Source organism: Penicillium waksmanii (assembly GCF_028829765.1).
Source record: "Penicillium waksmanii strain IBT 27052 chromosome Unknown utg000004l:1.0-5674109.0:1.0-5678898.0, whole genome shotgun sequence".
Lineage (NCBI taxonomy): Eukaryota > Fungi > Ascomycota > Eurotiomycetes > Eurotiales > Aspergillaceae > Penicillium > Penicillium waksmanii.
In genome coordinates, this window is record NW_026643251.1 from 5,014,148 (window position 1) to 5,026,337 (window position 12,190).

General features: G+C 55.0%; 5 protein-coding genes across 5 annotated transcripts; 4 read left to right on the plus strand and 1 right to left on the minus strand.

Annotated features, from left to right (window-relative positions):
* Positions 1 to 196: 196 nt before the first annotated feature.
* On the minus strand, positions 197 to 2,889 carry N7481_004690 (putative RNAPII degradation factor Def1; the record flags this gene model as incomplete). The annotated part of the gene is given in 4 exon segments (XM_057263909.1): positions 197 to 2,163; positions 2,185 to 2,218; positions 2,229 to 2,506; positions 2,598 to 2,889. 4 exon segments carry the CDS (start codon positions 2,887 to 2,889, stop codon positions 197 to 199), a joined length of 2,571 nt encoding a protein of 856 aa, XP_057125570.1.
* Positions 2,890 to 3,550: 661 nt separating this feature from the next.
* On the plus strand, positions 3,551 to 4,810 carry N7481_004691 (uncharacterized protein; the record flags this gene model as incomplete). The annotated part of the gene is made up of 1 exon (XM_057263910.1): positions 3,551 to 4,810. The coding sequence occupies one exon, from the start codon at positions 3,551 to 3,553 to the stop codon at positions 4,808 to 4,810; it is 1,260 nt and encodes a 419-aa protein (XP_057125571.1).
* Positions 4,811 to 5,638: 828 nt separating this feature from the next.
* Positions 5,639 to 6,579, plus strand: N7481_004692 (uncharacterized protein; the record flags this gene model as incomplete). The annotated part of the gene is made up of 2 exons (XM_057263911.1): positions 5,639 to 5,687; positions 5,843 to 6,579. The coding sequence occupies 2 exons, from the start codon at positions 5,639 to 5,641 to the stop codon at positions 6,577 to 6,579; spliced, it is 786 nt and encodes a 261-aa protein (XP_057125572.1).
* Positions 6,580 to 6,991: 412 nt separating this feature from the next.
* On the plus strand, positions 6,992 to 8,475 carry lys1 (saccharopine dehydrogenase (NAD+, L-lysine-forming); the record flags this gene model as incomplete). Its single annotated transcript, XM_057263912.1, has 6 exons — positions 6,992 to 7,052; positions 7,140 to 7,220; positions 7,300 to 7,316; positions 7,387 to 7,830; positions 7,894 to 8,135; positions 8,190 to 8,475. The coding sequence occupies 6 exons, from the start codon at positions 6,992 to 6,994 to the stop codon at positions 8,473 to 8,475; spliced, it is 1,131 nt and encodes a 376-aa protein (XP_057125573.1).
* Positions 8,476 to 9,701: 1,226 nt separating this feature from the next.
* On the plus strand, positions 9,702 to 11,597 carry N7481_004694 (putative ubiquitin C-terminal hydrolase; the record flags this gene model as incomplete). Its single annotated transcript, XM_057263913.1, has 1 exon — positions 9,702 to 11,597. The coding sequence occupies one exon, from the start codon at positions 9,702 to 9,704 to the stop codon at positions 11,595 to 11,597; it is 1,896 nt and encodes a 631-aa protein (XP_057125574.1).
* Positions 11,598 to 12,190: the final 593 nt, after the last annotated feature.

Consider the following 12,190-nt stretch of genomic DNA (forward strand, 5'->3'; position numbering starts at 1 on the left):
AGGTGAAGGAAAGATGAAGAGAAAGTTTGGGTTTTTGTCCAGGTGAACAAGGCATGGATTGGTTTCCATGCTTCCCCTCTTCCCTTGTGATGTGGAAGACAAAACGAAAAACCCCCGGTTTCAAATCACTCGCAAATGCAACGCCATATGTGTTCGTGTGGCCAGGAAGTGAAAGGAAATATAGCAACTCCCTAAATTAGTGACCATAGTTGCCACCCCAGCCACCCCGGTTGCTGTTTCCGTAGTAGTTACTGAAACCCGCGCCGTAGTTACCGTAGCCAGAAGCTTGGTGAGTCTGCGAGGCCGCACCCTGGTGACCGCCGAGGCCACCAAGTCCACCATACTGAGGGTTCAGGTCAGGGTAGTTGCCGAACGCCTGCTGTCCCTGCTGACCCTGCAGCGGGGGAAGACCGGTCTGAGCCTGGGGCTGACCAGGGATGCTGTTGGTAGCAGATCCGGGGCGGTTTGCCTGGGCAAGCGACGGGCTGGGCCCACCAGTCTTGGAGGCATCAAAGCCCTTGGTCTCCTCAGTGCTCACAGGGGGCTGCTGGGCGACAGGAGCGGTACGGCCAAATCCGGCCTGGGGCTGCGCGAAGACATCAGACATGCCAGAGCTAAAAGTGTTGGAGCCGGTGGCAGATTGCTGGGTGTCGGAGGGCTGAGTCGAGCCAGTGCGGCCATAGACAGAGTCACGACCGGGCATGCCCTGGTTGAAGGAACCGGCGTTTGCAGGGGAGGTGTGGTCGTAGGAGAAGGCGTGGGGCTGCTGTCCATACATTCCGCCCTTGCCACCGTAGGGGCCGTACTGCTGGCTGCCGTAACCGTATTGGTTGTTGTGCGGCATACCGTAGTGCTGCTGCTGCTGCTGCTGTTGTTGCTGCTGCTGCTGTTCCTCATAGCGGCGGGCGTCATCATACATTGGGCGGTTTCGGCCGTACTGGTGCTGCTGGTTCATCTGGTTCATGTACGAAGCGTAATGGGGGTTGTTTTGGTAGTAGGGGTAGTTGTAGCCATAGCCGTGGGCGGCCTGGCCTGGCATCTGCTGAGGGGTCTGGGTCGTGGCAGGCAGAGTCGGGTTAGGGGTGTTGTGGCCACTGTTGGTCGCATCAACGGGACCGTAGCGGCCGGGGGGTTGAGTAGTGGGGATTTGAGGCTGAGCCTCAGCAGCAGAGACACCGAATCCAGCACCAGCACCAGCACCAGCACCAGCACCAGCCCGGGCACCGGCATCCTGGGTCTGACCATAGTTACCATAGTTGTTGTAGTAGGGGAACCGCTGGTCGGAGGCGTAGAAGGAGGAGTAATCGGCGCCAGTGGTGGCAGCGGGCTGAGCGGGAGCCTGGTTAGCGAAAGGCTCTTGGATCTGCTGCTGGGGCTGGCTGAAGGGATCCGCGAAGCGTGAGAAGTCGCCGAAAGACTCGGCGGCAGAGGCTTGAGGGACGGGAGGAAGGCCAGGTGCGGGGCGAGCGGCGCCAGTTGTCTCACCAGCGCCCTGGGATGAAGGAGGCAAGGAAGCCCGAGGAGCGACAGGAGAGTGTTGAGGAGGTTGAGGACGGGTCTCGGCCTCCTCGCGGTTCTCGTCAATATCCACGGCATCACCATTCAGGCCCATGCTGCCGAACTGAACGGCGGCACGGTCCACAGCATGGTTACCGGGCATAACCACAGCCTGCTGCTGCTCCATGACACGGCGCTGGAAGCCAGGAGTACGGCCATGCTTCAATGCACTGCCGGGAAGACCAGATTGAGGGGCGCGAGAGGGAGTGACGTTAGCTGCCAAAGTCGGGTCGAGGGCGCTGCCAACGGTGCTGGCAGCAGTCGCGGTAGGGGCAGGGGCAGAGACATCGGGGATTTGTTCGAGGTTTGTTTCGGTCAAGTCATCGGTGGGCAGCTTCGGGGCGGAAACGGGGATGGCAGGGATAGCGGGTTGCGCAGGCTTCGCAACGGGGGTCTTCTGGGAGGCGGCGGGGACGGGGGCAGGGACGGAAGCGGGTTCAGGAGCCTTCTTCTGCTCGGTGAGGGGCTCAACGGGCTTTTCGAGGGCAGGCGCAGGCACAGGAGCTGCTGTCGGGGCCTTCTTCTGGGGCGGAGCTGGTGCGGGTGTGGGTTTGGCAAAGAGGCTTGCCCATCCCCCCCTTCTTGGGGCCGCCCTCAGGAATCGCACTGGTCTTCGCCTCGGCCGACTGTGTGGTCTCAACAGCTGCGGGTTGTTCGACCTCTCCTCCCACCTTGGGAGCCACGGGCTCCGTCACCGGGACAGTGGCTGCGGGCTCCATAGCGCTGGTAGTTGTGCGGGTTCCATTTGCAGTCTGGGCACCTGCGCGACCACCACGACCGCCACGACCCCGATCTCCACGGGCACGTCCACGGCTCTCGAATCCGCCACGACCACGTCCACCACGGGCGGAAGCTGAAGTAGGCTCGGTCTGGGTGTTCTGGGCTTCCTTGGGCTTGGGCCGAGTTCGGTCTGTGGCCTTTTTGACCTCTCCCCACTGAGACACGTTGCCTAAGGAAAAGAAGCAAGAAATGTCAATAAAAACCGGCCAGGGATGGGACGTATAGTCTCATAGACATTGGGGTGATAAGGGAATTCCAACCTTCGGTAATGCGCACAATTGCATCCTCGAGCTCGCCATTCGAGTCTTCCAGGGCGAAAATGAGGTCTTCATCCTTCCAGTCTGGGAACAACTCCTTAAGAGTGGGTAGAGTGTCGGAGTACTTCTTTCTCATTTGTCCAATCTCACCCTCTTCGAATGAGGGAGCGTCTGAGTTGTCGGCATTCGCAGATCTGCTGCTTCCACCACGACCACCTCTGGAGCTGAAGCCACCACGGCCACCACGGGAGGATACTCTGCCGCGCGCAGACGATCGGCTTTGAACTTCGGACATGATGTTAAAGGTATATGTGAGATGAAACAGACGGAATTGGGAGGAAGGTCACGATGGATGTCGCAAGGGTGTGTAAGGAGGAAGGATCTGAATGGTAGAATGAGTCGGATGCACCCTCGCAAGAGAGGAACAGCACCAAGACCACAGGGCACAAAGGCCGATAAGAATCCAGAGAGAGGAGGAAATATAAATTGGGGGGGGAAGGAGTAGAGCGTCGGAGGGGAGGTCGCGGAGAGAAGGAGGGATGAGATGTGAATGGGGAAGGCGAAAGCTCAGAGTTCGCGGATGTGTTGCTCGCAGTCGCAGCTGGTCTTGGCACCGCCTGGCTTTTTAGCGAGTGGCGCCTGGCGCCCATTGGCCTTACTTTACGATTCCTGTATATCTTTTATCTTTTAATCTTTGATGATTTTACCTGGATTGGTATTAGCGTCTATTTAACATTGAACAATACTCTAGTTATCACTTCAATTCCCACGCCAAGCATCTCCAATATCTGACTCGAAACCCCATCTCTGTGTGTGCTCGTCATCCACTTTGGGCACCATCCCGGCTTCCTTCCCTCTGACCGCCCACCCCTCGCGGCCCGGGGCTGATCTTCCTACATACACTCGACGCACAAGGGGGGAGTCATACCATTGATTCACTCACCGACATACTCATCATGAAGGGAACATCGATCTTTCAGTTTAAGTCCTGGCCAAAGATTCATCAGCCGTTACCCAGGAGCCCGCGCGAGTCCCAGCAGTTACTCAGTGCCCTCACCTCCTCATTTCGCCGCCAGTTGGACCACGCCTATCCCGTAACAAACAATTCCAATTCCAGTCATGACGCCGATCGACAACCCTTGAATACCGACTCCTCCGCTCATGCGACCGATCAGCACCTACACACCATCCTGGATAACCCTTTGTTTCGTATCGTACCTCCCAAGGGGGCACCTCCTCATGACCACCACGCAGTTCGAAGGCTGGAGGAACAACGACGCCTGGCCACGGAGCCCATGCTGGTTCTCGATGAGATGGTAGCCTCGGGTTCCGCCACAGCAGCAGTCATGCTTGACTGTCTAAAGTCACAACTTCTCCTGGCTAGGTCGACTACCGACATGAAGTCATCTCGAGCGGGCTCGAGAGTGGAGCATTGGTTCTGGTCCTCTGACGGAGCTTCTAGACAGATGCTCCTTCAGTCCCGAGGATCAACTGCTGCTTTAACTAAATTCATGGTTGCGGAGGGTTTACAGTCCACCATCTTGGAATGGTTGAAAATGGCGCTAGCCCAGGACCTCGGCGGATACAACGGCCGAATGACAGAAGAACAGTCCCGGCAAACCGTTGGCCACCTTCTCGTCAGCTTCATAGAGGCTGAGATTCGATACGGAGCGGGCTTCGGCTCGGCTCTACAGTACTATCTTCGAGTCTGCCAAATGCACTTTTCTACCCATCTCGCGGACGGTGTGCCTTCTGGCAAATCAATGCTTCTCGCAGCCGGTGCTCACTTGAGCCGTACAGCCATGGACCAAAAGCCATCCATCAAGCAAGTTTCACAGGGTCTTTACGAGGAATTCTCCGAGGTTATTTCAACTCTGTCATCTTCCCGGTCTTTGCTGTTCGCCTCCGTCGCACTATGCCACCCCGGAAAGCAAAATCCCCAACCTTTTATTCGCTTTGTAGATGGTCTTTCGCAGGCTAGGTTTCAGACCTGGTCCGAAGCTAGACGGGATGCTTTCCTGCGCATTGGCTGTGACACTCTCCGCATTTTAATTGACCGGAAGAAGATTCGAGAGGCCACCAGCCTAGCGCAAAAAATCCAACTCGTTCTCCCAGAGGAAACGGCCACTGCTTCGATTGAAGCGACTCGCACTCGCACCCGCACCGCTGCAGAGGAGGATTACCTGCTCTCTCGCTTGGATTTGAATTTGACCTAATGGACGGGTTGTAAACTCATCGAACTTACATTCCCATCTCCCCGTCACCCCATGCCGTTCCTGGTACCAGAGTACCGGAGCCAGACCCCTCAGGGCCTCAGGGGCCAGCTGGTATTATACTGGTCCCTGCTTCGAGACGCATCGCCTCTCGTCTTCATTACTTGGAGATTCCCCACCCAACTCCCAGGCATTGCCCGAATCGACACGCGCAATTCGAATAAGCCCCAGCGCCATCTACACATTCCCAAATCATGGAAACGCCAGATCGCTATGTATGGAGAACACTGTTTCTCCGAGCGACGATCACCGAGTTGTGGCTGGCTGTCGGAGCGCTGCAGTGCGATGGCGATGATCTCAGGTACTCCGCACAGACTACTCCACAGTGGCTGCGCCATCCCTCTACGGTACGAGTACATTCATCATCCCATTTGGTCATTGCATTGGCAACCCTCTGGAACGAAAGAGACCAGAAAGCAACCCCAGAATCAACGACGGATTTAGCAGAGGGCAATGACGTTGGAATGTCCTGTGGTGGAATGGGGACCAAGCTGTGCGACGACAGACGGGGTCGTGGGCGGCGAATCAGCCCTGTACTGCATGGTACATTATGAATGGGGTTAGCGCCCCCCAGCTGCTCTTAGTAAACGTCACCGCGCAACCTCACCTCTTTCCCTCAAAGATCAATCGATCCCATTCCAGCTCCTGTTTTTCCTTGTAAACCATCATCTTCTTCTTAACAACCCTTTTCCCACTCTCGCGACTCCGTTTGTCCCGTGAAAGCCTTCATTCCTCGACGCACGTGCCATTATCTGACATCATCGATCCACCATGGCCACTGAGGGCATCTTCTCTGCGTACAACGCTCCCCCAGCTTCCGGTACGTTTTTCACACCGATGGTAGCGATTCTATGAGCAAATTGGTCGCACCAAACATGCTCTATACATTTCATCCCCCAGACAGAGTCCGATGGTGGCTCGCCATCGTGGTAATAATTGTCTCGCTTCCAGTATGCGCTGACTAAGGATTTCCAGCTGCTACGCCAGTGGTCAGCGAACAGTCGCGACCGGTTCACAGTGGATTGAATACAACCCAGAAAGAAAGCGAAGGCTCTTTTTTTGAAAAGTCAAAGGCGGCAGCCGGCGGCGAAAATCCAGAGGCTCCCAGGTCGCCGCAGCAAGTCCAGCCAACTGCGGAATCGTCCATAAAGCACCCGCTCAGCGGCTCCATCGGGTCTTCGGAACCCAATGCCCCAGTAGAGAGTCGAAAGGGAGAGGCTGATGCTACCAAACCAGAGCCGCAGACCGGCGAAAAGCGTGCTTTTGATTCTACTGTCATCGCCAATTCGGCTCCGGCTCCTCCTTCGGTCCCAGCGCCTGCTCCGGCTCCAGTCTCTGAAATTCCGACTCCAGCAGCTCCGGCCCCTGCATCTATTCCTGACGCCACTTCTACATTCGAGCCTATCACCCATCCGGCCCCGGATCCAGCTCCGGTGCCTGTCCCAGTCCCCGCCCCGGCTCCTGCATCGGATGAAAGAGACAAACCGCTCCCTGAGAAGTCGGACGAGCCAGAAGCCAAGAAGCAGAAAGTCGACCCGGAGCCTTCCAAGGATTCCAATAGCTCTGCACCTTCAGGTTCTGTGGGGAAGGCCAACGGAGAGCAGAAGAAGCCTGCGCCCACCAAAAAGGAGAAGGTGAAAGATGCCGTGAAGAAAATCATCCCAAGCGATGGGCCCGGTAGCCGCACCCGCAGCCGTACCAAGCCCACTTAGGACTCTAGCCACTGAAGTGCTCTAACTTCACGCTTTAGCTGTGCTTGTTCTGAGGACCCGCTTCCAAGCGCACCTTTGACTGTCTGTGCTCGTTGTGTTTGACTACGAAGACGATTCCTGTGATGGAAACTTTATAGGTGGTATTCTAATCAGCAATCAAAAGTATTTTTAATAAAATAAGTTTCTCGTAATCCCTTAATACTTATGTGCTTGTACTACTCCTACTCTTATTGGACACACCCCGACTGCTTGATGCGGGAGGCATCGCCGATGATCGGGCTGAGTCATTTTCGGACCGGAACAACTACCCCGCCATTGCTGTCATAGCAGTCAAAAGTGCAATTCGGCGGTCACTTTTCTTTTGTTGAACATTTTTACGAAACACTCAATTCTCCAACCCCATTCATTCATAATGCCTGGACAAAAGATTTGGCTGCGCGCCGAGACCAAGCCCGCTGAGGCTCGGTCTGCTTGTCAGTGCCCCTCCCCCACCAACGAATTCTGGGGGCGACTTATCAGCTCATAGAGAGGGTTGCTTGCTAACGAATTGGAATGAATAGTGACCCCAACCACCTGCAAGGCATTGATGGATGCAGGCTACGAGGTGACTGTCGAGCGTTCCACACAACGTATTTTTGACGGTAGGTGCCCTTGGTTTGGACTTTGATTCCAATTCCCCAACACGTTGATATGAGTCAACCAACTAATCACTTTTCTTAGATGAGGAATTCTCCAAGGTTCGCCCTTCTCCGCTCAATCCCTTCCTTTCACAATTGCAACAATCCTAACGAAATCTATTGGGTATAGATCGGAGCTCCTCTTGTCGCTGAGGGCTCGTGGGTTAAGGACGCCCCCAAGGATGCCGTCATCCTGGGCCTGAAGGAGCTTCCCGAGGATGATTTCCCTCTGGAGCATGTTCACGTCACTTTTGCCCACTGCTACAAGAAGCAGGGTGGTTGGGATCAGGTTCTGAGCCGCTGGTCCCGTGGCAAGGGTCTACTGCTTGATCTGGAGTTCCTCACCGATGATGTTGGCCGTCGCGTTGCTGCTTTCGGCTTCTCCGCTGGCTATGCTGGTTCTGCACTTGCTGTCAAGAACTGGGCCTGGCAATTGACTCACCCCGAGGGTACTCCCCTGTCCGGTGAGGTCCCTTACGCCAACCAGGATCTCCTGATCGAGTCTGTCAAGGAGACCCTCGAGGCTGGCAAGAAGGTCGCCGGCCGTACCCCCAAGATCCTTGTTATTGGAGCTGTATGTGATGTTCTACCTTTTTTTTTTATGTTAATCCCTTCCCATTTACTAATCTTGCTGTAGCTCGGCCGCTGTGGAAAGGGTGCCGTTCAGCTCGCTAAGGATGTTGGTGTCCCCGAAGAGAACATCATCCAATGGGATATGGCCGAGACCAAGAAGGGTGGTCCTTTCCAGGAGATCATTGATGCCGACATCTTTGTGAACTGCATTTACCTCTCCGATCCTATCCCTCCTTTCGTCAACACCGAGACTCTTTCCTCCCCGACCCGCAACCTTTCTGTTGTTTGCGACGTCAGCGCCGACACGTAAGTGACCACTAGTATTCGTCACCCTGGCCATTCTTCCTTAACACTTTCCAGAACAAACCCCCACAACCCTATCCCCATCTACGACATCACCACCACATTCGACAAGCCGACTGTTCCAGTTACTCTGCCCGCTGGTACCCAGGGCCCTCGTCTCAGCGTGATCAGCATTGACCATCTCCCCTCCCTCCTTCCCCGTGAGAGCTCCGAGATGTTCAGCGAGGCTCTGTTGCCCAGTCTCCTCCAGCTAAAGGACCGGACCACCGCCCGTGTGTGGAAGCAGGCCGAGCAACTCTTCGACGAGAAGGTCGCTACTCTGCCCGAGTCTCTGCGTGCATAGATGCGCGTTCTAGCTATGAAGATATATGACTTGATTGTGCGCTGATAGATTTTCGTTTGGTTTGGTATGGATATAAGGCTGAGGCGGAAATACTACATAAAAGTCTTTGCATGTCCATACAACACAATTTCGGGACTAAATAACTCGACTACGTACTCGAGACACTTTACCGAAACAAACATTTTTCCTTGCCTCGAGATCCTAGCGACTGGAAGCATCTGACTTTGAGTTGGCTGTAGCAGTATTTCTATTTTAGTACTACTAGTACTAGGTATTCATGGATGTTGGTGGCTTTCTCGGGCAAGTCCGCCTCGAGTCAGCCACTGGCACCCAGGAATGAAGATCAGCTGGGCATTGCCCAGGTGGTAGGCATCAATTTTTTCCAGGGTTTTGCTTGACTACCCCTACTAGTAGTAGTAACATCACGGTTGTACTATATTCAAAACCGAAGGGCTGGTTTCTCATAAAAGTTACCGTAGTGTACTCAGATGTCCGTCTGACGTATAGTCACTGGCACCGGTGGACTAGCATAGAATGATATATATTTCAAATGAGACTGCCCAGGTGCTCACTCATAAACGAGAGCCCCCCTCAACAAAAAGAAGACTTCTACCAAGATCACAATCAATTCTCACTTCTTTAACCGCAACAAAAATGCGGGGTTTCATGAATTGCGGACATCCGAAAGATCCGTCGCGGGGGAGATGATTCGATGCAGCCAAGCGGAGCGCCCCAATGCACTGGATAAGTATTCAAGGCAGGTTCAAGCAGATTTACTTAGCCTGATACCCCGCCCAGGCATCCGAAGAAGTCGAACCCGACCTCTCGAATTGGCTCGGAGATTCGCCCTTGAAGCAGGACCGAGATGTGAGAGTAAGATGAAATCCCTTGCACCGTGACCCTGGAACTTGAAGGGGGCCCCATTTTCTCCGCATGAACACTCCGGTCCACTTCCGGTTACTCATTCTCTTCCCCATATCCGCTTCAACACTGGCACTCTCACTCTCACTCTCACTCTCACTCATTCCAGTAAACTGTCCCTGACTGCCTGTGCTTACTCTCTTTCCTGGACACTTGCCGCCGTTCTTTCTTCCCATTCGCCACCATCGATCTGACCATGGGGAATTAGATGAATTGTGAAGTCTGACCTACCTCGACATTTACGCCACGAAATCCCCCGAGACCGAGACCTTCTTCCCTCCCCTCCCCTCTTTGCCACATACTCGATGCAAGAAAGGCCCACTACGGTCGCCGCATACGCGGCTGGGGCTTCACTCGCCGCCGTCGCTCTATTCTACGTCTTCGGCCCCAACTACACAATCGACGGAGACGAGTCCAATGACAGCAACCGCAAGAAAAGCATCGTTGGCCTCTCCAATGTCGCCAATGACTGTTTCATCAACTCGGTGCTCCAGGCCCTCGCCGGTCTGGGCGACCTGCGCGTCTATTTGATCCGTGAGTTGCACCGGCGCGAGCTGGATGGTCCGGATATGTACCACGCGGTGCCGAACGAAGACGAACTTCCACGCGGACAGCGGCCGGACAAACTGCGGGATTTGCAGCAGGGAATTGTCACAAAGGCATTGAAGGAAATGCTGGATCGGTTGAACGAGCGTCCTATCTACAAGAAGACCATCTCCGCGCGCGGCTTCATCGAGGCCCTTGAATTCGCGTACCGCACACGCATTAGCCGCAACCAACAAGACGCGCAGGAATTCCTGCAGATTGTGCTGGAGCGGCTCTGCGACGAATACCATGCTGGTGTCCGGGCTCGGCGGCGCGCACTTGGCCCCATTGGAGCACCTGCTGGTTCAGGCGCGGTGGGTGCAGAGTCTGAGGCCGAGAGCCCGGACAGCCCGGGGGTCGAAGTGCGGATTGATGATGGATCTGCCAATGGACTTCCTGCCATCATTGATAACAAATTGAGAGAGATCGACAATGAGGCTGGATTTCCTCTTGAGGGTAAACTGGAATCGCAGATCGAATGCCAGTCTTGCCACTACCAGTACAAACCCAATCAGACTTCGTTTGTGAATCTTACACTGCAGGTGCCCCAGAAAAGCTCGACCACCCTGAATTCTTGCTTTGACGGTCTGTTGAAAACCGAATACATTGAAGATTTCCGATGCGACCGGTGCCGCCTACAGCATGCCGTCGACATGAAGATTTCCGAGAAGATCCGGACTAGTTCACAGAGCGATCGGGATCGGTTAGGGAACGAGATTGAGCGACTCCGGGATGCCCTGGAGAATGACCCTGAGCGCGAACTCGACGGCATTGAGTTTCCACCAGCAGAGCTTGCGCCCAAGCGACGAATTGCTCGACACATGCGTATCACGTCCTTCCCCAAAATCATCGCAGTCCATCTGTCGCGGTCGATCTTTGATCGCAGTAGTTCATCGAAGAACGCTGCCAAGGTGTCATTCCCCGAGCGATTGCCCCTGGGAGGAATCTTGAATCAGACGTGGTTTAAGCTGCTTGCCATTGTTTGCCACAAGGGCAGCCACCACAGCGGTCACTACGAGTCGTTTCGCCGCAATCACCTCTATGCGCCATTCTCCACCCCAGAGGTCTTTAGCTCCTATGCGGCAAGCCGAGTCGCTAGCCAGAACCCGTCCGAGGCACCGAGTCCACGATTGATGCCACGCAGCAGCCCTGATCCTGATACAGGTGCCAGCAGTGGACTATCCACAGCGACTTCCTCCACCTCCCTTTCGGGTACGTCGCCGTCGACGCAGCTCACGCCGCCACTGCCTCGTCCCACTACGTCCAGCTCGCGGCGTTCCTTCCAGAGCACGTTTTCTCGCTCGTCGCGCTCGTCGACACCACAGCCTACGGTGGATTCGGATAGCAATAGTCCATCGACGGATCAAGGACGGTTCAGCATCTCATCGGCCACGCGCTCTTCCCGGAATATCCCCCGGTCATCGGGCGAGCCCCCGTCAGGAGTCAGTTCGCGGCTTCGACGGCGTCGCAAGCCGAATGACCGATGGTGGCGAATTTCGGATGAAAAGATCAAAGAGTGCAAGACCTCGGACGTGCTGGGCATGCAGAAGGAGGTCTACATGTTGTTTTACGAGATTGAGAAACCGGACTCAAGTCCCGCGGATGCGCGGACGTGAGAGGTCCGGGCCTCGGTTTGCATCGCATCGCATCCACCATCACCACCAGCACCACCAGCACCACCACGACCTATCCCATTCCATTCCAATTGTTGTTTCATATTCATTTTCTCCCCTTTGAGGTCTTTGTCCCCTCCCCAGGTGTCATGTGGATGATAGAGATGGAGTTGAGCCTAGTACATAACCAAACACATGCATATATGCGTCGGACGCGTTGGTGGGGCCGAGGGGCAGCGCGCAAGAAAAATAGAGAATAGAGAAGAGAGAAGCGAAGGCAACGCATCGATGGGTGTTTAGTGATATTCCGATCGTTTCAAGTTCCTGTAGGTGTAGTCATGACTGGTTAATAGGAGTGGTAGTACTAGTTACTACTAGTGTAGCTGTGGTAACCAGGCACTCCGTTGAGTGCCCAACCGGTTGCCCCGCTGATGTCACCGCTCCAACGCAGCTCCGAATGCTTGGAGGGGTTCGCCAGGGTTCTCCAATGCTCCAAGTCTTGCAGGATTGCAGGATGTGGGATCTGGGAAATGCAGGATATAGCAGGATATAGTCCAGTAGGAGCTAGCTAGATATGAGTACACCATGTACGGAGT